This window comes from Emiliania huxleyi, assembly GCF_000372725.1.
Source record: "Emiliania huxleyi CCMP1516 unplaced genomic scaffold EMIHUscaffold_58, whole genome shotgun sequence".
NCBI lineage: Eukaryota > Haptophyta > Isochrysidales > Noelaerhabdaceae > Emiliania > Emiliania huxleyi.
The window spans coordinates 301,342-323,162 of NW_005197648.1; the positions used below are offsets into that span (position 1 = coordinate 301,342).

The 21,821-nt window shown below is 65.6% G+C and overlaps 8 protein-coding genes across 8 annotated transcripts; 5 read left to right on the top strand and 3 right to left on the bottom strand.

The window, feature by feature from the left end:
• Positions 1 to 148: 148 nt before the first annotated feature.
• EMIHUDRAFT_213628 (hypothetical protein) lies at positions 149 to 1,224 on the bottom strand (the record flags this gene model as incomplete). The annotated part of the gene is made up of 3 exons (XM_005764767.1): positions 149 to 161; positions 244 to 269; positions 415 to 1,224. 3 exons carry the CDS (start codon positions 1,222 to 1,224, stop codon positions 149 to 151), a joined length of 849 nt encoding a protein of 282 aa, XP_005764824.1.
• A 412-nt stretch (positions 1,225 to 1,636) lies between these two features.
• On the bottom strand, positions 1,637 to 2,971 carry EMIHUDRAFT_104261 (hypothetical protein; the record flags this gene model as incomplete). The annotated part of the gene is made up of 1 exon (XM_005764768.1): positions 1,637 to 2,971. The coding sequence occupies one exon, from the start codon at positions 2,969 to 2,971 to the stop codon at positions 1,637 to 1,639; it is 1,335 nt and encodes a 444-aa protein (XP_005764825.1).
• Positions 2,972 to 3,486: 515 nt separating this feature from the next.
• Positions 3,487 to 3,945, top strand: EMIHUDRAFT_213630 (hypothetical protein; the record flags this gene model as incomplete). The annotated part of the gene is made up of 2 exons (XM_005764769.1): positions 3,487 to 3,858; positions 3,928 to 3,945. 2 exons carry the CDS (start codon positions 3,487 to 3,489, stop codon positions 3,943 to 3,945), a joined length of 390 nt encoding a protein of 129 aa, XP_005764826.1.
• A 6,870-nt stretch (positions 3,946 to 10,815) lies between these two features.
• On the top strand, positions 10,816 to 11,911 carry EMIHUDRAFT_213635 (hypothetical protein; the record flags this gene model as incomplete). Its single annotated transcript, XM_005764770.1, has 2 exons — positions 10,816 to 10,825; positions 11,004 to 11,911. The coding sequence occupies 2 exons, from the start codon at positions 10,816 to 10,818 to the stop codon at positions 11,909 to 11,911; spliced, it is 918 nt and encodes a 305-aa protein (XP_005764827.1).
• Positions 11,912 to 12,465: 554 nt separating this feature from the next.
• EMIHUDRAFT_464855 (hypothetical protein) lies at positions 12,466 to 14,104 on the bottom strand (the record flags this gene model as incomplete). The annotated part of the gene is made up of 2 exons (XM_005764771.1): positions 12,466 to 13,926; positions 13,982 to 14,104. The coding sequence occupies 2 exons, from the start codon at positions 14,102 to 14,104 to the stop codon at positions 12,466 to 12,468; spliced, it is 1,584 nt and encodes a 527-aa protein (XP_005764828.1).
• A 621-nt stretch (positions 14,105 to 14,725) lies between these two features.
• EMIHUDRAFT_213637 (hypothetical protein) lies at positions 14,726 to 15,344 on the top strand (the record flags this gene model as incomplete). The annotated part of the gene is made up of 2 exons (XM_005764772.1): positions 14,726 to 14,856; positions 14,975 to 15,344. The coding sequence occupies 2 exons, from the start codon at positions 14,726 to 14,728 to the stop codon at positions 15,342 to 15,344; spliced, it is 501 nt and encodes a 166-aa protein (XP_005764829.1).
• A 990-nt stretch (positions 15,345 to 16,334) lies between these two features.
• On the top strand, positions 16,335 to 17,123 carry EMIHUDRAFT_357389 (hypothetical protein). The gene has a single exon (XM_005764773.1). The coding sequence runs from the start codon at positions 16,341 to 16,343 to the stop codon at positions 16,800 to 16,802; it is 462 nt and encodes a 153-aa protein (XP_005764830.1). The 5' UTR covers positions 16,335 to 16,340; the 3' UTR covers positions 16,803 to 17,123.
• A 256-nt stretch (positions 17,124 to 17,379) lies between these two features.
• On the top strand, positions 17,380 to 18,519 carry EMIHUDRAFT_213639 (hypothetical protein; the record flags this gene model as incomplete). The annotated part of the gene is made up of 1 exon (XM_005764774.1): positions 17,380 to 18,519. One exon carries the CDS (start codon positions 17,380 to 17,382, stop codon positions 18,517 to 18,519), a length of 1,140 nt encoding a protein of 379 aa, XP_005764831.1.
• Positions 18,520 to 21,821: the final 3,302 nt, after the last annotated feature.

A 21,821-nucleotide genomic window follows, 5' to 3' on the forward strand; every position in this document is an offset into this window, starting at 1 on the left:
GCCGCCCTGCCCCGCGGCGGCTCGGCCGGCTCGGCCGTCGCTCCGTCCGGCTGCAATGCGTCGCACAGCGCGCCGACCGCCTCGTCGAGGCTGCAGAGCAGCGCGCTCCACACGGGCCCGCAGTGCTGCCTGCGCGTGTGCTCGCTCATCAGGCCGAGCGCCTACAGGACGGCTCAGAGAGGGGTGCAGAGAAGGGCGCACTGCTGCCTGCGCGCTCTGCTCGCCCCTCACCTCGGAGAGCACCTCGAGCAGCGCGCCGCGCGAGCCGCCTGGCGGAGCCGCGCTAGGCCCCGGGGCGGCGCCCTCCTCGCCCGGGGCGGCGACAGCAGAGGCGGCGGAGGCAGAGGCGGAGGCGGCGGAGGCGGAGGCGGTGGAGGAGGCGGAGGAGAGCGCCTCGAGGAGCGGAGCGAGGACCTCGGGCGTGCGGGAGTGGAAGCGCTGGCTGAGGCCCCGCACGGTGTGGAACAGGAGGAGCGCGATGCCGCTGTCGAGGTTGGACGAACAGCCGATCTGCGGCAGCAGCGTCGCCGGCAGCGCCGCAGGCAGCGAGGCGCGCGGCAGGCGGCGCAGCAGGTACGAAAACGACTCGGCGGCAAAGTCGCGGACGTGCTGCTTTGGGTGGGAGAGGAGGGGCGCGTAGGCGGCGAGCGCGGCGGGCAGGTCCGCGAGCAGCTGGCGCAGCAAGTACTTCAGCAGGTAGGCGGCGGCGGTGAAGACCGCCTCCACACGGGCGACGTCCTCGGCGCTTGAGCCGAGCAGCCGGCCGAGCGCTCCAAGCAGCGGGGCAAAGCGCGGGTAAAACTCCTGGCGAAGGTCGACGGCGAGCGCAGTGGCGAGCTCGAGCATGGGCGGGAGCGCCTCGGTACTCACGCCCGTCAGGTGCCGATGCAGCGCCTCAAAGATGGCGTCCTGCCGGTGCAGCATCAGCGGCACCGACAGCAGCATCGGCGAGAGCTCGGTGCGGAAGGCGGTGAACTGCCCTGTCTGGTTGAGCTCGACCCACCGCTCGAGGGTCTGCATGGCGAAGGGGCGGGCCTCCTCGGCCTCCTCCTCGCCAGCCTCGCGACGCCACTCAGCCATGTCGTCAGCCGTCAAGCGGTGGTGCACGTCAATATCCACCGCCGCCACGCGCTGCGCGAAATTCTGAAAGCGGAACCGCTGCCCATCCGAGTGGCGGCCGCGCTCGCGCAGGTACGACGGGTTGAGGTCTTTGCCGGTCGCCATGAGAGCAGGTCGGATGGGCAGAGCCGGGCTGCGTGGACACTGGCTTACGAAAAGAGAGATCGCGCCGGTTAGCCGGCGTGGGGAGCTGCATGGGCCCATGCATAGACATGCCAATAAATTTGAACCCACTCGGCGCTGGCGAACAACGAAAGCGCAACCGCCCTGTGCCCTGCCCCCGTGCCGCCGCGTGCTGGGACCCTGTCGTGTGGGTGAATCCTGCCTGCACAGCCCCCCCTCCGTGTCGCGATGCGCTCCCCGCTCCCGTCCCTTGAGCCTTGTGTCCCTGTGTGATCGTCCTTCCAAGATCCTACTTGTTCAGGTGTGGGGACCCTGTCCTTCTCTCCCACCCCTAAATAAATAATAAATAAAAGGCTCCGCGTGGGTACAATGGAGGAAATTTAAGTTCCCCGCTTTACTCAGGGTCGCACTCCTTGCAGGCCCAGACGCACTCTCCTACGTGTGTTAGATCGAACATGTGATCGCACAAGTACTGGTGGTCGTAGGTGCAGTGGAAGCGACATGGCTCTCTCTGCTCCCAGCCAGGGATGAGCGGCGTGAGATCGCGGTGAGATGCGTAGAAGGTGTCCTCGAGCTCGAGACACTGCCCGCAGTCCTCGCAGATGGACTTGACGACGAGCACATGCGCGCTCGCGACAGCCATCTGCGGCGTGGACATGAGCCGCTCCACGTCCGCCGGGGTCAGCTCGGTCCGGCCCACGCTAGAGAGCATCTCGGCGGCGACGGCGGGCGGCGGCTCGCGGAAGCCCCACGCGCCGTCGTCAGGGTCAGCCTCGGGGTGGGGCTCGCGCAGCCTCACCCAAGAGCCCACGCGCACGCGCCCGCCCACCGGCGCCACAACCTCTACGTGGGCGGGCAAGGCGTAGAACTGCCGCGAGAGCACGTAATAGCTGTTGTCCTCGGGATCGTCCACGTCGAAGTCCGGGTCCTGCGTGTTGTGAAAGTACTTGACGGTGGCGATGTCGTGCGGCTCGGACGGCATCCAGCCGACCTCCTGTCCGATGGCCGGCCAGGGCTGGACGTGGTAGGGTGAGAGCATCACCGGCGTGCTGACGTCGTCGAGCTGCACCGTGTGGAAGTGCTGCGGCCCCTCGATTTGCGCGAAGCCAGCGCTGCTCAGCTTCAAGCTGCTCACGCTGCCGCCCTTCTCCTGCACGCACAGCTCGGCGCGCCGCAGCACAGTGCCGCACTGCCCAGCCTTCACGGGCACGGCCAAGCACGACGCCCACTCTGGGCCCCAGAAACTCGCGGCGTCATGGATGGGCACCACGCCGCTAGCCGCACCGTCTTGCACGAGGGCCCACGCGACGCCCTCGCACACGCGCACGCGCTGGTCCTCGAAGACGAACGAGTTGCCCAGCAGTCGCTGCTCCTCGCGTTGTCGAATCGAGCCGAAGCTCTCGCCGAGCCTCGGCCGCTTCTTCTCTCGAGCTGCGCGGCGGTGCTGGGAGACGGACTGGCGGCGGCGGTTGGCGTCGGCTCGCTTCGCCTCCGCTTCAGCCTGCTTGCGATGTTGCGCACCACTCAGCTGCTCCCGCTCGCTGCGATCCCGCTTGCCCCTCTTCTGCTCGTTGATCGCCTTCTGGATGCGTCGGCGCTCCTTCATGATGGCTTCGCGCGCCGCCTTCTCCTCCTGGCTCGCGTCGTTGGGCAGCCTGGGCGGCAGCGGTGGCACGACCAGCTCGGCGCCGGTGGCAGCTGGCGCGGCGGCGGCGGTGACGGAGGTCATATGCATGGATTGTTTGGCGGGTCGACTTGCGAAGCCGATTGGACGGGGTTGCCCTGTGCCTCGTCTGGGCAAGTCTACGTACGTCCGAAATTTAATGTTAGGAGTGGGTACCTTACAGAAACAAGTTTCTTCCATTGTACGATAAAACGGACACCTCTACTAGGAGATGGGTAAAAAGGAACAGGTCTCCCACCCTCGCTTCGGTGAAGGGGGTGAACCGCGCCATCCTCGATCGCCGTGCAAAGCTCGCTTCCAAGCTCTCACGCCGCGCGTTGGGCCCTTAGGGGCCTAGAGAACACAACCCCCCTCCCTTTTCTCCCAGTAAGCTAAAAGTACGTACAAGGCCCGCTCCCCCGAGGGCGCAATTGGCTTTCTTTGCCGGGGTGGTATCGTGCGGGCCCCGTGAAACTCGCACGTCCCGTCCCGCACGCAGATCCCGACCGAAGGCCGCAGCCCACGCACCGACTGATCCCGAGAGGGCCAGCCGTCGGGCCTTCAAGTTCTAAGTACGTGCCATGGGCTCCGGCTCGAGCCGCCCCTCGGAGGGATCGCCGCCAGAGGCAATGGCCGGCCTCGAGGGAGTGAATGTCAAGCGCGTGGCCTCCACTGCGTTTCACGGCCTGGCGGTGAGCAACCTGGGCGTGGTGTACTCGTTTGGCGATGGCAAGAGCGGCAGGCTCGGGCACGGCGACGAGGAGGGTCTAATGGTGCCCCAGCCTGTCGCAGCGCTGCAGGGCGAGCGGGTGAGCGCCATCGCTGCCGGAGGTGAACATTCTCTCGTCGTCACCACGCACGGCCAGGTCTTCTCCTTCGGTTCAGGCAGCTTTGGCCAGCTTGGGCACGGCGACCTCCAGCAGCAGCTCGCCAGACTCGGTTCGCCAGACTCGGTTCGTTCACGGTTCACGGTTCGCGGCGGGTGTCGCGGGAGGAGTCGGTTCACGGATCACGGTTCACAGACTTGGGGTGGGGGCTAGTCGGTTCACGGTTCGGGGTTCACGGACTCGGGGCGGGGGCTAGTTGGTTCACGGTTCACGGTTCACAATTCCGGCGTGAACTGAGAGGGCTGCAACCTAGCGGATTTGATCAATTAAACAAGTCAAACCCCGGGAACACGCGGGTAGCACGGCCAATATATTTGCGGCTCCCATGGCGAAAAGGGCGAAGAGCGGCTGCGCAACGATTGCGCACCAATCAGTCGTTTTCTCCCAAGAAGACCCACGCTGGCAGGCTGGCTTGCGAAACACTCCTGATTCCGCTGGCCGTCCACTCTCCCTCTGGATACGGTCACTCCGTCATGGAAGCGTGTACGGATGAGCACCTCACCCTTATCTGGTCCAGACTAAGCCTCGAAGAAGCCGGCGGCGCGGCGTATGCGGTGTCACATCGTTGGCGGCGCCTCAGCCTCGGACGCCTCGCTGGAGTCTCCAAAGAGGAGCTGGCGGCACGGTCAATGGCACTCGAAGACCTCGCCGCGACTCCGCGGGGTGTGACCGAGCTCAGTATTGGCAGTCCGACAAGCGAGGTCCCGCTCGTGAGCGTTGAGGGGTCGACGCTCGTTGGGGTCGCCTTGGCTCGCGGTGACTCCGAGTTGGACGGGCGAGTCCTTGAGTTAACTCGCCTCTCGTCTGGCAGGATGAGTGTCCGGCCGTTTGAGATGCGCGGCGAGCAGTTGGTGTCGCAGCCGCTGCGAATTCTGTCGGTCTCTGCAGTCTTCTTCTCGCGCGCTCACAACATTTTTGAGATTTACGGCGCGCTCGGCGTGCTCGACGAGGAGTGCATCTCGCTTTGCCCGCTCGAGGAGGAGAGCCAGTCGTTCCTGAGCCTCGGCACGCCCATCTTTGAGTCGTGCGGCATCTCAGAGGCGTTCGCTGAGGTTTACCTCTGCCACCACCCTGAGGAGCTTTCCGTTGGCGTGCTGACGCCCGGCATCAAACACGAGATCGGAGACAACACGCTTCTGCCGCTGCTCCAGCTCTCCGACCCGCCCTTTGGCGTCAACAAGCCCCTCTTTGCATTGCTGCTCGATCTCGAACTGGGACACGTCGAAATTTTCCCGCTTCTGAAGTGCGCGCCGATCAGCACAGCAGGTGGGATCATCCCCTACCAAAGGCCAAGCGCGTACAAGTCAGCGACGAAACCTGTCGGATGCGTCGCCGCGCAGCTCGCCATGGAGGAACCTCTCTACCCGAAACTGTTCCACCCACCGCCTCCGGCTCGACAGCCTCGCGGAAAGGACCCGGCGTCGCCGGCGACTGACACCGTGCCCCGCGCGCCCAAGGCTGGCGAAGCCGGGTTTGAGCTCGCGATTTCATGGCGCTTGACGACGTGCTACATCGTCGACCCCGCGCCCGACCCCGAGCCCGGGTCCACGCCGGATATGGCGGCGGGGCCCTCACCGATGTGTGAATGAGCGAGTCTCTCGGAGGCCTCCGGAGTCTCTCGGAGTCTCTCGGAGTCCGCGAGGCCGAGAGGCGGACGGGGACCTGGGGTGGACGGCGGGGGAGGCCGAGGCGCGGGGCTCAGGCTTGTCCGCCGCCCCGCAGCACGCATACTCACTTGACGACGTACAAAGCGTTCATTCGAGGCTGCGGACCGTCCTTCCCCCGATATCTGACGTCGAGGGATGCGAGTTAATGCGCAGTGGAGAGGCCTGAAAAGTGGAGCTCCCTCTCTCCCCCCACCCGAGAAGCTCTGCCCAAGCTGTTGGATGGTGTAGAAGTCTAGAGGGCCTCAGGGGCTGTAGAGCCACACCTAGAAGAGGGGTTAGCTCACACTTTGTGGGCCGCACTGACCCTTCTCCCACGTGCCTTTGACCGCTTTGAGGTGCTGCTGCTGGTGAGAGCCCCCACCAGCCATTCTCTCAGATTCTCCGGAGAGCTCTTAAGAGTGGCCACAACTCAAGGCGCCGCCTCCGCTCAAGGATCGTTGGGATTTTCTGGTGTCATTTTCTCGCAACGAAAAGAAACGGCCCACTAGAAAGCGCGCGCTAACGTGACACTCGAATCAGGAATAAATAGGTAGACGCCACTTTCACAGCGGCCGCTGCGAAAGTGGCACCTCCCCACGGACGGCTGCCTCTTCACCAACCTCCTGAGTTCAAGCTGTCAGATGGAAAGCAGTTCAGCATGGTAGAAAAAGGAGGCCGGACATGCGGCTCGAGTCGGCGGCATGAGAGGCAAGAGCCGACCCAGTCTGCGGGCTCAGCACGGTAGATAAAGAAAGTAGGCCGGACATGCGGCTCGAGGTCGGCGGCATGAGAGGCAAAAGCCGTCTCAGTCCGCTGGCCCAGTCGGCACACGTAGACGACAGCGGATGCCGAAGAGGTCAGTCGACCCGAGCGCTGCCTGCCAAGCACAATCGGGGGCTGTGAGCGGTCGCGGGACGTGGCACGAGAGGAAGCAGCATGCCCAGCGCGGTCGGTCGGTATGCGCGAGAGCCGTGAAAGGTGACGGGAGATTGAGAGGCGGGGGGAAGGAGCGGCCGCTCACTGCTCGGTACCCCCCCTGCACATCTAAAGCCATCCCTGCTGCTAGGGGGGGGGGGTCTGACCCCCCCAGCAGCAGAGCGCTGCTGCTGGGGGGGGGGGTCCCGACCCCCCCAGCAGCAGAGCGCACGGAGACCCAGCTCTCCCGCCTCTTCGCCGCCGCCCCACCCTCTGGGTGTCTTCCGACAAATTAAGCAGCCCGACCGCCGCGAAGCGTGATGATAGCGAGAGGTGTACTCCGCGAGGTTGAGCGCTGCACGCGGTACTTGGCGGTGTCGCAGCGTCGAGCAACACTCGGTGTCAGAGCGTCGCGCCAAATCAGTAGTCTCATCACCGAGTGATTGCTGGCCTGTGGCGTATGACCTCGCGCGGATATCACCAACGACGAGCATGCGAAGATAGGGAACAATATCTTGTACAGGCTGTGCTCCCCGCTGTGCCACGGCGTATGATGGGCTGCGAGAGCCGTATCTTCCCTCCTTGAGGCAGAGGCGCCGCGATGCACGAGAGGCGTAGAAGAGAGGCTGGCGTGCCCCGCACATCCCGGTTGGCAGTAGGAGGGCCCGCCGGTGAGACCACTGATTTTGGTGCCGACCATAAATTATCGCCACTGGAACGCATGCTACTTACAGCTGCTGTCTGTACAGAGATGCCAGCACCCCCCACAGGCAGAGCGCTACTGCTGGGGGGGGGGGGTCCGGACCCCCCCAGCAGCAGAGCGCTGCTGCTGGGGGGGGGTCCCGACCCCCCCAGCAGCAGAGCGCTGCTGCTGGGGGGGGGGTCGGCCATGGCTTTAGATGTGCAGGGGGGGTACCGAGCAGTGAGCGGCCGCTCAAGGTCTGTGACCTGCCTAGTAAGCCGACATGCCAAGCATGTGCGGCCGTTCGGAGTCCCCCCTTGTACACGTGTGCCGCTGGGATCATTCCAGTACGCCCGGAGGGCGACGGTCCCCCGGTAGTAGACGTTGGCGCCGAGGAGGGAGGAGTCGCTGAAGGACGGGTAGTCGTCGATCATGCGGGGGGAGGAGGAGTCGGCGAGTAGCGGGGATGAGAAATGCCTGAGAGGGTGGGGAGGGAGGCGTGAGGCGCAAATGCTGTGTGTCCACAGCAGTCCGGACCCGGTGCTACAGCCGGTGACAGTCGTGTGCCTCGTGTCGGCTCCCGTGCCAATCGTGTGCAGCGTGTGTGTGTGGGGGGGGGGCCGTCCTCCATGTGTCACCTGACCTCCTCCATGTGTAACACTGGCTGACTGAAGAGAGCCCACCCCACCCCGGAGCTTTGTGGTGGCCCCCAGCCGCACCAGCCGAGGCCGGGCGATGTGTGCGCGTGCTGGGAGTGCCATGGCGACCCACGCATCGATGTTCGAGCGTGCTTAGACCGTGATTGATATATAGGTCCCAAGCAGACTTTATAAACCAAGTGACACTGTGCGCACAGGCGCCGATATCCTGGGCACAGGCCGATACACTGGGCACAGGCCGATATAACGTATTATTCGGGCGTCTGATTGATTCTTCCGGGAGATAGTGAAAAAAATGCGCACGACAAACACAACCTCCCCCTTCGCAAAGAGAGTCTGACCTGTCGCCGCCCTCTCGCGCTCTCTCAGCACTCAGGTCAACATGGCGCGCACATGGCGCGAGTGCTCAGGAGCGGCGAGTGAAGTAGCAGCGCGAGTCCGCGCGCAAGTGCGCGAGGTAGGCGGCGGCGGCGTGCTTGCCAGCCTCGTCGCCCGTGTTCAGAGAGTCGCACGCAAACTCGTGCCCCACCCAGTCGTGGTCGGCGCGCCGGAAGATCCTGTAGTACCCCCACACCACCGGGTAATCATGCCGGTGGGTGGGGGTAGCGGCAGTTGCGTCGGCAGCAGCGATGCGTGCCTGGCGCCGCATCGCCTTGCCAACCTCTCCGCCGCACCAGCCACCGCCGCGCAGCAGCGTAGCGCCCTTGGCGGCGAGGGAGCCCCGCGCACCCGAGCACCACTCGATTGCGCCCGCAATCACGCCTCCCAGCCGCTTCCCAGCGGTCCAACGCTCCTCGCTCGTTGGCAGCGGTGGGCACGCCAGACTGCCGGCGAAGTGCGGCGCCGCAGACTTCCCAACCGAGCGGTAAAACTTCTCGTGCGCTCCTGCCACGTCGTTCTCCTCGGTCAGCAGCTGCCGGTGCGACGGCTTCTCGAATGGCAGCGACTCGTGCTCGGAGAGCTGCGCGAAGAGCAGCGGCGCACCATCAGCGGCGAAGCGCACTTGCCCCAGCAGCATCTCGTACTTTGGCTTTGGCGGCAGCGCCTCGCCGCGCGCCGCCGCCGAGTGGCACTCGAGCTTCCATTTCTCGAGCAGCGCGACCTGCTCGTCGAAGAACTCGCCGATGGCGATTCCCGCCTTCTTCGAGCGCTGCTTTTCGCAGTGCGTGCCCACCTCGCCAGAGCCGCCGCGCGCGCCGCGCAGCGAGGCGTCGGCGCCGAAGACGCACGCGAGCATCGCGAGGTAGTGAGAGGGAAGAAGCCCCTCCCGACTGAGCAGCCGGCCCGCCGCCTCCTCGAGCCGCGCCGCCGAGTGCTTGCAGCCCGATGTCGCCGCGATGTCGCGGAAGACCTTGACAAAGGGCGCGAGCGCCGCCTGCGACACGTACGCCTCGTTCGCGTAGGCACGCTGCGCCGAGCCCTCGAGCGCCTGGTAGCGCTGGGAGATGTCGTCGGCATTGAGTTGGTGCTGCTGCCGCTGCGCGATCGACTGAAACCCGTCGGCGGCCTCGCGTTGGCCCGTCTGAAGGCCGCGCATATTATACCGCACGTCGGGGTGCGCGAGGAGGTAGTTGACCAAGTCGCTCTTAGCTCCGAGGATCGCGTTGCGCGAGTCGGGCGGGAGCTGCGTGAGCACGGAAAGGTCCATCAGCTCGGTGGGGTCGGGGCGGACGAGCTCGTCGCCCGCGCCGCGCGTGCGCTGGAGAAGGAGCAGGAGGCGACAGAGCGGAAGGGCGTTGCTCTTCGACAGGGACCGCGCCAGAGTGTCGTCGGCAGGCGTCCACTCACGGTCGTCTTGCCCACGCTCCCACATCTTGCTCAAGCGGGTCTGATACTCACCGAGCTGCTGCGAGTTGATCGTACGCTCAAAGAGCGGCACGCGAGGGAGCTGCTCCAGTTCGAACGTGGCCGCGTCGCAGCAGCCTGACGTGTCGGCCAGCTCGGCGTCGTACTCGGATAAGAGGTGGCGGGCAGCGGGCGTGCCCGCCGCTGCAAACATGAGGCCGCTCACAACGAAGAGGTCGCTGCCCAACCGGCCGCGGACACGGTAGTCGGCGAAAAACTCCGGCACATTGATCTTGCTCGTTGAAGAAACACTGGGATACGCCCGCTGCGCGGCGACGGCGTCGTCTCCGAGGAGCCGCCCGAATGAGTTGAGAGGAACTGGGGTGAGAAACTCTTTGATCGTCTCGGCAAGTCGCTTTGCTTCCTCATGGAACGGTGGTGGGGCGCGCTCGGGCGGTGGCAGCCCTTTGCACGCCGCGCTAGCGGCGGCTACGCGCGCCCGCTCGCCCGGTGAGACTGACGGCGTCAGGCCGGGCATGGCGGTTGTTTTTGGTGGCAAACCTTCGTTGTTTCTTTTGAGCTTAGCCTTCGATGTTATGAAACAAACGCAAGGCGGACATGGCATATCGCTCTCGGGCCCACAGACATCCCGCACACTCGCCGCACACCCGCCGCCCCCGCGCGCGCCCCGCCCCGGCCGGGAGAAAGGGGAGTGACAGTTTGGGACGGCAACAGAACGAGTATGTTGAGTCCTGGCTCAACAACGCAGAGTAAATGTAAGCCGGATGGCTCACAGGCCACCTCTTGCGCCCCGACTGACCGATCTACCGCACTGGCCACTTCCGCCCCCTTGCTCCCAACCCTTCCACCTCGCCTCGGGCCGCGCCGCGCGATCTCGGGCGATCTCGCGCTATCGCGCGCGATCTCGGAGCTCCACGCCACGCCTCTCCACCCCACCCCACCTCACCCACCGCCGCGCCGCGCTATCTCGGGCGATCTCGGAGCGTCGCTCGCGCGGCGTCACACCTGCTCAAAAAAGGAAGGGCCTGGTTGGAGCCACGGGGCTCACGAGGACGTGCTCGCTCGGTTCTCGCCGCCTCGCCCTGCGCCACTGGGGCCGGTGAGGCGGCGCCCCGCGCGGCGCGTCCCTCGCCCCGTCACGCCGACCCCTGCGCGCACCGCTCATCTTCAGCCCTCCCGGGGTTACTCTTGCTTGTTTCTTTTTGTGGTCGAATGAAAAAAGACTAGAACGAGTTGCTGCGCACCACGAGATGGTTGCCGGCAAGCGACACAAGCGCTGGCGCGAATATTTCTTTTTTGTGCGTGTGCATGGAGCATGCTCCTTGGTCCATGTCCATTTGTGGGCGTAACTAGCCAGCTCATGGCGGCACGCGGCGCCACACGGGGCGCGGAGGCAATAGAGACATGTGAAGAGAGAGAGAGAGCCAGCTCTGAGAGGGAGAGAGAGAGAGAGAGCCAGCTTTGAGAGAGATAGAGAGCCTCATCTCGTTGCGGCGCTTGCAGGCGTGCGAGTCCTCGCCGTGCAGGCGGGCGCGCTCCACAGCCTCGCACTGAGCGACCACGGGGCCGTCTTTTCCTGGGGCCTCGGAGCGCAGGGGCAGCTCGGACATGACGAAGCGGGGGAGCCCGAGCCGTCGAAGCGCCGGCGCAAAGCGCCCACCGGCGCCGTCTCGCGTTTGCCGTCACCGCCGTCCGAGCGGCCGCGAAAGCTCACCGCCACGCCAACAGCGATTCAAAATCTTCCGGAGCGAGGCCGTGTCACCGCGATCGCCGCCGGTGGATTCCACAGCCTCGCGATGACCGACCGGGGTGCCGTCTACTCGTTTGGACACGGTATGCACGGCCAGCTGGGCCACGGAGACACGTCGGATCAGCCGACACCGCGGCTAATCGACGGGCTGCCAGAGCGCGGCAGGGTGGTCGCAGTCGCGGCGGGGGCCCACCATAGCCTCGCGGTCAGCGATCGCGGCGCGATCTACAGCTTTGGCTATGGCGGGCACGGCCAACTGGGGCATGGCGACAGGGCCGACCAGCTTCTGCCACAGCCGGTGGCGGCGCTCGAGGCGGTGCGCATCAAAGCGGCCGCGGGAGGAGCCGACCACTCGTTGGCGCTAGACAATTTTGGCGTGCTGTACAGCTTTGGCCTGGACGAACCGCCTCCGCCGCGCCGCGCGCAGCCTACGCCACGGATCGTTGAGGAGGTGCGAGGCGTGCGAGTGGCGGACGCGTGCGATTCCTTTGCCGCAGGGAGTTTTGCCCGCCTCGCGGTCGCCTCTGGCGGCGCCACCTTCAGCTGGGGGACAATCAAAGCCCCCGACGACCACGATTCTTACCCCGCCCCGGTGCCGCCTCGGGCCACTCGCTCGCGCTCGATAGGGAGCCGCTCCAGCCCTGCTGTCCTGCAGCGCTAGAGACGGCGTGGAGAGAACTGGGGGAGGGCAGCGACAGCCGACACCTGGCCGGTGTTAAAAAGCCGTATGACGGTGACCGGTGAAATCCGCTGTATCTCAGATACAGAACATACGGCTAAGTATGCCCGCATCGGCCACCGTCGTGCTCTTGGGCTTGGACTCTGCTGTCTCGTGTCTGCTCGTCACGAGCACAAAACCCCTTCGAGGCCTAGCCTAGAAAACTGTGACAAAAAACACCCACAAAAAAAAAACAGCTAAACACGGCCCCCAGAGTGTAGAGATCTAGAGTGTAGGCCTAGCAAAACCCACAATCCAAATACCATAACCCCCCGAATGAGTTTTGTCTCACTCACGTAGAAGCTCGCTACGAGCTTTTTCGGTTTCGCCCAAGCCACGTGAGCTACGACCACCACGTCTAGTGAGCCCCTCCCTGCTCTAGGCCGACTGGCGGAGGTCGGGAGGCGTCCAAGCGGCCCCCACTCCCTCATTGCGCATGCGCGCTGCCGCAGCTTGGGGGAGGGACTACATGCGAGGCGGCAGGCGCGGCGGTGGCATCACATCCTGCTGAGCAGCTCCTCCTTCTTGGCGTCGTAGTCCGCCTGGGTGATCAGGCCCCGGTCCAGCATCGACTTGAGCTGCGCCAGCCTGTCCCCAACTTGGACGGAGGCAGGGGAGTCGCCCGTCGCCCGTGCAGTGGCCGCTGCGGCCGCGGCCGACGCCGCCGACGCCGCCGGCCTCGGCGCGCTGGCCGCGGCCGCGCGCGCACCGCCGCGGCGGAGGCTGCGGAGGCTTCCGTAGCCGAGGAACAACGAGGCGGCCGCCAGGGCGAGGAGGGTGGCCGAGAGGAGGGGCCGGTACCAGAGCCACGCCAGCGCGACGACCACGAGGGTCTGCGCGGCGGCCAGGCTGAGCGCGAGCAGCCCGACCGCGCACCCCACCAGACCGCCGAGAAGAGGCACCCACGAGGCGAGGTACGAGAACGGGCCGAGGACGAGGCCCCACCCCGCCCAGACGAGGACGCCGCCGAGCGCGCGCATGCCCCACTTCCACGCCGCGTTGGCGCCCGCCGCGGCCGCGAACATGGCCGCCGGCGTGTGCTGGCCGCGCCGCAGCATCGCGAGCTCGAAGCCCGACGAGGCGACCCACGGCTCGAGCCCGTCTCTCGCGCGGCGGGCGAGGACGCTCACCTCGCCGAGCGGCGCGTGCTTCCACGAGAGGCGAGCGCACCCGATCGCCGGCCGGCCGCCCTCGCAGCCCGGCGCGTAGACGCTGTGGCCGAGCCTCTCCCCGTCGCCGGCTTGCTGCAGCAGCCCGCGCGCGAGCTGCAGCCCATGCAGCGTCACCGGCTGGCTCCACCGCTCGTTCGAGAAGCCGGGCCCCGCGTCGCGCAGCGCCTCGTCGAAGCTCGGGTTGGCTGGCGCGCGCGGGTCTCGGAACTCGGCCGAGCGCACCTCGCGGCTCGACCACTGCTCCCGGTACGAGTACGTCTTTACCGTCTCCGTCATCGTGCCGCCCCTCCCGTCGGGCACCTTTCTGCGGCTCTCGTGCGCGTGCTCCTTCCAGAGGTACACCTCCGCCACCCGCTCCAGCCAGATGGCCGCCGCGTGGACGTCGAAGGCGTCGTCGCGCAGCATGCCGTCGCCGCGGCCGCGAAGCTCCCCGCTCAGGTGCGCCACGCCGCCCGTGCCGGCCGCGTGGTGCCTCTCCGCCTCGAGAAGCCCGTACTGGGCCGCGACCGCCGAGCCCTCGTTCGTCCACAGCAGCGCGGTCGCGCCGGCGAGGAGGAAGAGCCCGACGACCGAGCCGATCAGGCTGCCCGACATGGACGGCTTCCGGCCGCGGTGATACTCGACCTCGGTGTAGCTGCCGCCGGGGTAGCCGCCGCCGCCGCCGCCGCCCGAGCCGCCGTAGCCGTAGCCGCACGCGCGCGGGGGCGCGCGCCGGGTCACGCCGCCCGCCATCAGCGGCGCCTCCTCGTCTGCCGTGTTTTGAGTGCCCAGCCTTGCAGCGCGCGCCTGCGGGGGGAGGAGTGGTGCCGGGTTACCTGCTTCCCCCCCCGCCCTACCGAACCACGCACCGCCCGCCCATGCCGACTTCCGTCCTCCCGCCGCCCTCCCCCCTTCCCGCCCCTCCGCCCTCGCCATCCCCATCCGTGCGCCCCTCCCCGTCCGCTCCCTCCCGCTTGGCGCCCATCCCGCCCTCCGCCCTCGCCCTCCGCCCCTCCCTGCCCTGGCTGGCCTGGGTGGCATCTCCTCATCATCACGCGCCAAGCGGGAGGGAAGTGGACGGGGCCCTGAGCCGACCTAGCCCCAAACGGAATGGGGCGGCCAACACGTGCCGGATTACTGTGTGTGCCCTCCACGGGTGCAGCCTTTCGGTTCGTGAAGGGTCGGTGCGAGTCTTGCTTTCCTCGATCCCCCGCCCTCCCCGGCCATCTCCGCCGCTTTGTTTGGCTCTCCAGCCTTACCACCATCGGGAGGCGGCGAGGCGAAATCAGACAGACTCGGTCGAAAGACCCCAGATCGGCATCCATCCATGCCCTTCTGGACAGGGTGGCCCGCCACAACGACCCCTGGAATTGCGACTCGCCGCTTTCCTCCCGCTGTGATCCTGTGTGAGCTCTGTCTCTTGGTTTGCCAACAACATACCTAAAAACAGGAGTGGTCCCCGTCCGGCAGGGAGCACGAACCCGCCACTTGGGTGGCATGCACACCCGAAGTGGCCGCGGCGGACCTTGCTACATGGAGGCGCTCCCTTCAGAGCTCCTCATCGCAGTGCTGACGCGATTGGAAGCCCAGAACGGCTGCCCGCGCCATGCAAACCTCCAAGTTCATTCAAGCCGCAGACAGCGAGGTTGTGTGGCAGGCGCTTGTGCTGCAGCAGTGGCCTGCGGCGGCGACCTCTGTCGTGGCAGCGATGGGCCTCGGGTGGAAGGCCCGCTGCCGGTACTACCACGAACGGGCGATCGAGAGAATGAGCCTCGCTGACGAAGCCCAACGCAGGCCCAGATCCGCGCAACCCAACGCAGAGCAGATCAACGCTCAGTTTGGCTTCATCTTTGAGTCTCACGGTCGAGATCTTTGTCCTTCGCCGCAAGGACAATGCTCTCGCCTCCTTCGCCGAAATTCACTTCGAGCCGTCGATCGACAACGATGACGACGACTACGCCGATGCGATTGTGCACACGTCTTGGTTTGCGTGGCCGACCAACAGCTTCGCGTGGGTGCCTGGAAACTCCTACGGAGCCGACAGAATCACTGCAACCGTGAGCGAGTTCAAGCCGGATGAAGCCGGCGAGTGCGCACCGGTGATCGACTTTGGCTGCGAGGCAAGGGTTCACGACGCGGACGGAAGCTATCCCTTCTTCCTTTGCGACCTGTCTGACCTGCTCCTTCGCAAGGTGGGAGGGCTGCAGTGGAAGGTGCTTGCCTAAGTGGAATATGAGCTTGGCACGGTTTGCATGGACAGCTCTGCCGCGGAGCGGCATACGCCTAATGGCGAGGTCAGCGCGCCTGCCCTCGCCCTGGGCGAGTGTTTTCGGCCGAACGGCGAATTGTCGCATCTGTCCGGCACGGTCTGCGGCGGTATGACTCTTGTTTGGCGGATAGGAGTGCACAGAGATGCTTCTCTCTTCTGTGGAGTGCAGCGGGACGAAATCAGCAACCAGCCTCCGGGCGGGCCCCCCCGCTACCATCTAAACCCCCCCCACGAGAGTAGGGTCTCAGAGTACAAACTCTCACGAAAAAAAGCGCCTCTCCGAGATAGGTACCGAGAGCGCTCTGCCGCGTCCTGCGCCCTAGCGCCCTACTACGTAGAGCCGTACTAGACGGACTACTTCTATCTAGATGTCATCTGCCACACACACAAAGCATTACTCTCACGACACACGGGGGCCGGGCGTGGAGGCTGGAGCGCTAGGACCTAGGTGGAGCGGCGGCGGCGCGGCACGCGCGGACGGACGGATTTGGACGGGGCGGAGCAGCGACCGGGGCGGAGCAGCGACCGCCAGGGCGGCCGCTCCTCTGTCTCGCGCGACTACTTATGTTTTCGTAAACGTAGAGAAGTACAGCGATCGCCATCTCGCTGGCCTCTCCGCAAGGCCTCCCGACCGCGTCGAACTCACGGCGCGGGCTCTCTCGGCTACGGGACCGGCCCCAGCTTCGGCTGAGGGCTGACAAGCTGCCGAGCCCAAATCACTGTGAGAGTCGTGATTTCTGGTTGGTTTTCTAAAATCTCTCTCTAAACGTAGTCGTGGCCCCCGCTACGTCGCACGAGAGAGATTTTTAGCAATACCAAACAACTCTAACACTCACACGTCATTTGGGGCCTGGAGCCATGTTCACGCGCGCGCGAGACGTGCAGACAGGGTTGCCACGTTTTGTTCGCACGAGTGCAAGAATAGAAAATCCTTATCAGCTTTTTTGCCGCCATGTGGGCCTCCCGGCCTGCTGCGGCGGCGCGGCCGGTCGAGGCCGGGCTCGGCCCGGCCCGCGACGGCTGGCCGCCGACGAGCGCGCTCGCGCTGCTCGTCAAAATGGCAGCGGTGTCGATTGCGGCGACGGTCGTTCAGTCGTACAGCGCTCAGGCGTCTGTCATCTGTCGTCTGTTGTCGCATTTCGCACACGCGCGCGCCGCGCGACCCGCGTCGCTCCGCGAGGGCATGAGCCTTCCGCGATTCGATCCCGCAGCCAAAAGCTGCTCGCTCGAACCGCGGCCGACTCTACCATCGCGGCCGCAGCTGTTGAGCTCCTCAGAAGACTGGTGCCTCATATGCTGCCTCCCTGCGGATGCTGCCGGCGAGCCTGGCGGTCCGCTGTACTACAAGGAAGTGCTGACTCGATTCTACCTCGAAATCTTCTACCCCCATGACTCGCACGGAACGCGAATGTGACAGGACCATCGGGTCCTTCAGCCACCAAAGTGAGATCACCCGAGAGCAGCTGAGCCTGCCTCTGGCCTCGCCTCCCTCTCCTTCAGGCATTCGTGGCATCCTATGGGTCGTCCAGAGTATCGACCTCTGGCTTGTCAGCCGCCCCACCGAGGGCACCATGAAGTGTAGCGATCGCCATCTCGCTGGCCTCTCCGCAAGGCCCCCCGACCGCGTCGAACTCATCGGCGCGGGCTCTCTCGGCTACGGGACCGGCCCCAGCTTCGGCTGAGGGCTGACAAGCTGCCGAGCCCAAATCACACTGTGAGCGTCGTGATTTCTTGTTGGGTTTCTAAAATCTCTCTCGAGTGCAACTGGGGCTAAAAAATCGAGGAAATCCGCAGCGGCCTCCTCCTATGCGTGTTTTTAACTGCCCAGCCTAATGTGGCGAAGCCCGGGGCAAGGAGAAGGAGAAGAAGGAGAACTCCACTCAAAAAAGAAAGTCGGGAAATATCCAAGAACTGCCTCCTGGGTCGACCTACCGCTGTACCCACCCCACCGACGGGAGCAGCATCAAGCCAGAGCATCAAGCCAGCGCTCGATGGGCGGCTCCCTCGGCAAGGCGGAGCTCGCGCTGCTCGACCATGGCGTCAGGTGGTGGAGCGATCAGGGTGGCGCTCCCGTCTCGTACACGACGCTCGACGTCCCGCTGCACGACGGCGATGGCTCTCACATCCACACCGTCGAGTACTTTTCCAAGGGCGGCGAGAAGGGGGCGAAGCGAGCGCCGCTCGTGTGCCTGCACGGGTACGGCTTTGGCACGGGCCTGTACTTTAGCACGATGCCGTCGATCGTCGGGCGGTGGGGCGGCCGCGTGTTTGCGCTCGACTCGCTCGGCTGCGGCCTGTCTAGCCGGCCGCGCTGGAGGCTGGCGCAGGGCGAGTCGGCCGACGTCGCAGAGGTGGAGGAGTTCTTCGTCGGCGGGCTCGAGCGCTGGCGGAAGAGCATGAAGATTGACCGGATGGTGCTGCTGGGACACTCGATCGGCGGGTACCTCGCCGTCGCCTACGCGGAGCGGTACCCGCAGCACGTCGACCGGCTGATCCTGGCCTCTCCCGTGGGCGTGCCGCACCCGCCCGCCGAGCTGGCGGCCGCGATCGGCGACGCGCCCTTCCTGGTCCGCACGGTGCTCGGCATGTGGAGGAGTGGGTGGAGCCCGATGACGCTCGCCAAGCTCGGCCTCGGCAACATGATGATGCGCGGCTACGTGAGCCGCCGCTTCGCCGACGTGGACTGGATCCCAAAGGACCTGCTCCAGGCGTACCTCTACCAGAACTGGTCGGGCGGCCGCAACAGCGGCGGAGGCTACGCGCACAGCACGCTGCTCGTCCCGGGCGGTCTCGGCGAGCTGGCTTACGCGAGGCAGCCGCTCGTCGACCGGATCCCGCGCCTGCGCGTGGGCCGCATCTCGGCCATCTACGGAGAGTTCGACTGGATGGACCACCGGAACATGAAGGCGCTCAAGACGAGCCTGCTCAAGAGGAAGGCCGAGGCGGGCCTCGAGGCGCCGCTCATTGAGGTGATCCGCGTGGCGAGCGCGAGCCACCAAATCCCGATCGACAACCCGCTCGGCTTTGCGGAGGCCGTCCTCGACTCGTGCAACGACGCGGACGCCGCCCACGGCACGACGGTGGGAGGCTCGCGGGGCGCGATCGGGCGGCTCGTGCCGGGGTATCACTGAGACTCTGGCGGCGGCTCCCGAGACTCTCATCAAAGCTCGGTGCTCCGCACCACCTGAGCGGTGAGATGTGTGTATTTGATACAGTGTTTATGACAACCGCTGTGCGATAGAGTGACGTGTGTGGAGGGTCCAGAGTCTGCGCGAATCGGTGATAATCTGTTACAAACGCGAAACGGACGAGACGGTCGAGACCGAGACGCGGCGTTCGCGGAGCTTTCTCGGCTCTTTCGGTCTTTGCCGTTTCCCGTTTGCGTGAATTTGCGATTCGTTGCACGTTGGAGGGCGGGGAATATGGCACTGGGACTTTTCGGGTCGAAATGCGGCGGGGCGGAGATGCGTCCTCTTGTGGGACGCCCATTGGGACGACCTGACTGACACCCCTGTCGCCCAGCCCCTTGGCAGCGATCGATGCCGGCGCCGGATGCGGCGGCGGGAGGCACCACGAGCGCAATGAAAAAATTGTAACAAGTGGAACTGCGTATCCTGCGGTTCTAGATGGGGCCTACATGATACGTCCATGATACATACATGATACATACATGATACAGTATCAGTTAATTCTAATATGGTTAACTAGTTTGAACATAAGAAGGACGGACGGACGGAAAAACACCCCCCTTTTATGCCTGACCCTGGGCATGGCCTCTCTGGGGGTGAGCTGGGTCGGCCACCTCCGGGGCTGCAACTCGCACGGTGGGTCCGCGTCCGGGCGAGCATTCGAGGCCCGCGGTTGTCCTTTCTCTGGGCGCGACCGCCATGGAGATCCGCTGCCCACAGATCAGTGCTTTTGTCGACTATTGCTCGCTCTCTGTGCACTCGCAACGCCAGAGGCCGTGCTTGGAGAATGCGTCGCAATGCTGCTGCGCCAGTGGATTGAGCCGCTTCGCAAGCTCCATCGGTGAGCTGCGGCGGCGCCGGCCGCTTCATCGTTTCATCGAGTTTGCCCGAGTGGTAAAATGCAATCGGATTTGCCCGAGTGATCTGTGATCTGTGAGGGTCCGCCCGCAGGCGCATTTTGTATACCGAGGCGGTGCCCGGTGCCGAACCTGTCGGACCTTAAGACAGCGTTGTAGATCCCTGGGCGAGGGTGGTGGAGAGGGCGGTCCGTCGGCGCCAAACCACCTCCCACCGAGGTGGGCAGGTTCCACGCGTTCCCGGACCGCCCCGTTGGAGGTAGGCCGCTCGTCTAGCCAATCAGCCTTAAGCGAGCGGTCTGGCCGTTGGAATGGCGCGCCGGGTGCGGAGAGAGGGGCGGCGTCGGCTCGGAAGCGCGACTGCAGCCACGGGGACTGCCCGCCCGCTCTCGTTGGGTTGAGGGGAGGACGACTGTCTCCGCAGGACCTCAGTTACAAGCCGTCCTCCCCTCGAGACGCGAGGCCAGCGCACTCGGGGCCCGGAGCCCCAGCGTGCACCGTCCCACACGCCTCACGCGGCCTCTGGCTGGAGCGGGATCGCAAGCGAGTCCCCCAGGCCGGCGCGCGTCTTCCGAGAGAGGAGCGGGAGCGAGGGACCTCCTTAGTAAGCCGGCATGCAGGCGCATGCACGGCCGTTCAGAAACTTTCCCAGCCGTTGGAATGGCTCCGCTCCTGCCCCTCACCGGGCCGCGAACGGGTAGTAGACGTTGGCGCCGAAGAGGGAGGAGTCGCCGAAGGTCGGGTAGTCGTCGGTCATGCGGGGGGAGGAGGAGTCGGCGAGTAGCGGGGACGAGAAATGCCTGAGAGGGTGGGGAGGGAGGCGTGAGGCGCAGGGTGAGGGGCGTGGGGGCGCGGGGCGCGGGGCGTGCGTGGGACGCGAGGCGTGAGGCGCAGGGCGTGGGGCGGGAGGGCGCGGGGCGCTCGAGTGAGGGCAGGGTGTGTTTTGTGTGTGTGTATGTGTGTGTGTATGTGTGTGTGTGTGTTGGTTTGTTTGTTTGTGCGAGGGCAGGGCAGGGCAGGGCAGGGCGGCGGCGAGCGGCGAGCGGCGTCGGCGAGATCGGCGACGAAGAGAGGCGATGGTGGCGTACACGGCGGCAGTGTTCACGGCAGCAGCGCCGGTGGCGGCCCCGCGCAGCGGCGGCGGCGCCCTGAGTGAGGCAGACTGCCCTGCACAGCCTGCTGGGAACGCTCCCGACGAGCGGCGCGCCATGCGGGCCCGCCGCGGGCGACGCGGGCGGCGAGCCGACACGCGTGTCGCAGGCGTAGACAGCACTGGTGAGGCGTGGCGGCCGGCGCCGGTCCCGGAGGCGGCTGCAGTAAGAGCTGCGAGGCAGAAGTCACTGTCCAAGGCGTACTGAGCGGGCTGCCATCGAGCAGCGCGCCATGCGGGCCTGCCGCCGGCGACGAGATTGGAGAGCCGACAGGCATCGAAGAGGTAGGTACTGAGGAGGGCCATCGCGCCCAAGGCGGTCCGTGCCGGCCCTGCATGCCGTCTCAGAGAGCCTGGCGAGGCTGTACAGAATGCCGAGAGCATACTGAGCAGGCTGCCGTCGAGCGACGAGCTATGCTGGCTCGTCGCAGGCGATGAGGTCGAGGAGCCGATCGGAGCGTCGCAGAGGCTGCCGACCACTGTAGTTCGCCCTCGGGCCCAGGGGTGGAAGGCAAGCTTCCTGGCGTTTCTGGCGAGCGTCCAGACGTCGCAGAGCATCCGGCAGGCGCGCAGCGACCCAAATTTTTGCTCACCGCACGGCCGTGCGAGCCGTCGTTCGGCGGTGATGGTCGGCGTCGGCGCGCGCCGACCGACGCGGCTGCTGTGGGCGTCATGTGGCGGGCGTGTCGGACTAGACATTGTCCGAATTTCGGCGGATCGTGCACTTGAGCACTGGATGGATAGGGTCGATTCCGCATGGTACGGGACCCCTCGATCGTCTCGCCCTCCCTCACTGGAGTGTTCATTGGGGGGGGGGGGTCATAACAAACACGGTGCAGGATCGAGGTGCACGCTGCCAGAGCAGTGTCGTCCCCCCTCTCCCCGACAGTGATGGCGGTGTGACCGATCGAGCTACAAGAGGAGCTTGTTCAGCAGGATCCGGGATGGTCAGGCGCACTACCTCACTGGGCGTGAGACCGCCGAGACGCCCCCATCACCGTCTCGGATTCATGTGGGATCGAACCACTCCGGGATGGGCAAGCCCATCAATTTTCGTCTCGTATTTCCCTGCACCATTGCTAGTTAATTGTCGAAATTCCTGTTGTGCAAGAGGGGAGGGGGCTCTGACGGAGTGTGTGGCGGGAGAGGGCAGGGAATGGGCGCGGGGGAGGGGGGGGGGGGGGGGCTCAGCCGTGCAAAAAGCATCAAATAATAATAGTAATGAAGAAATATTGCTC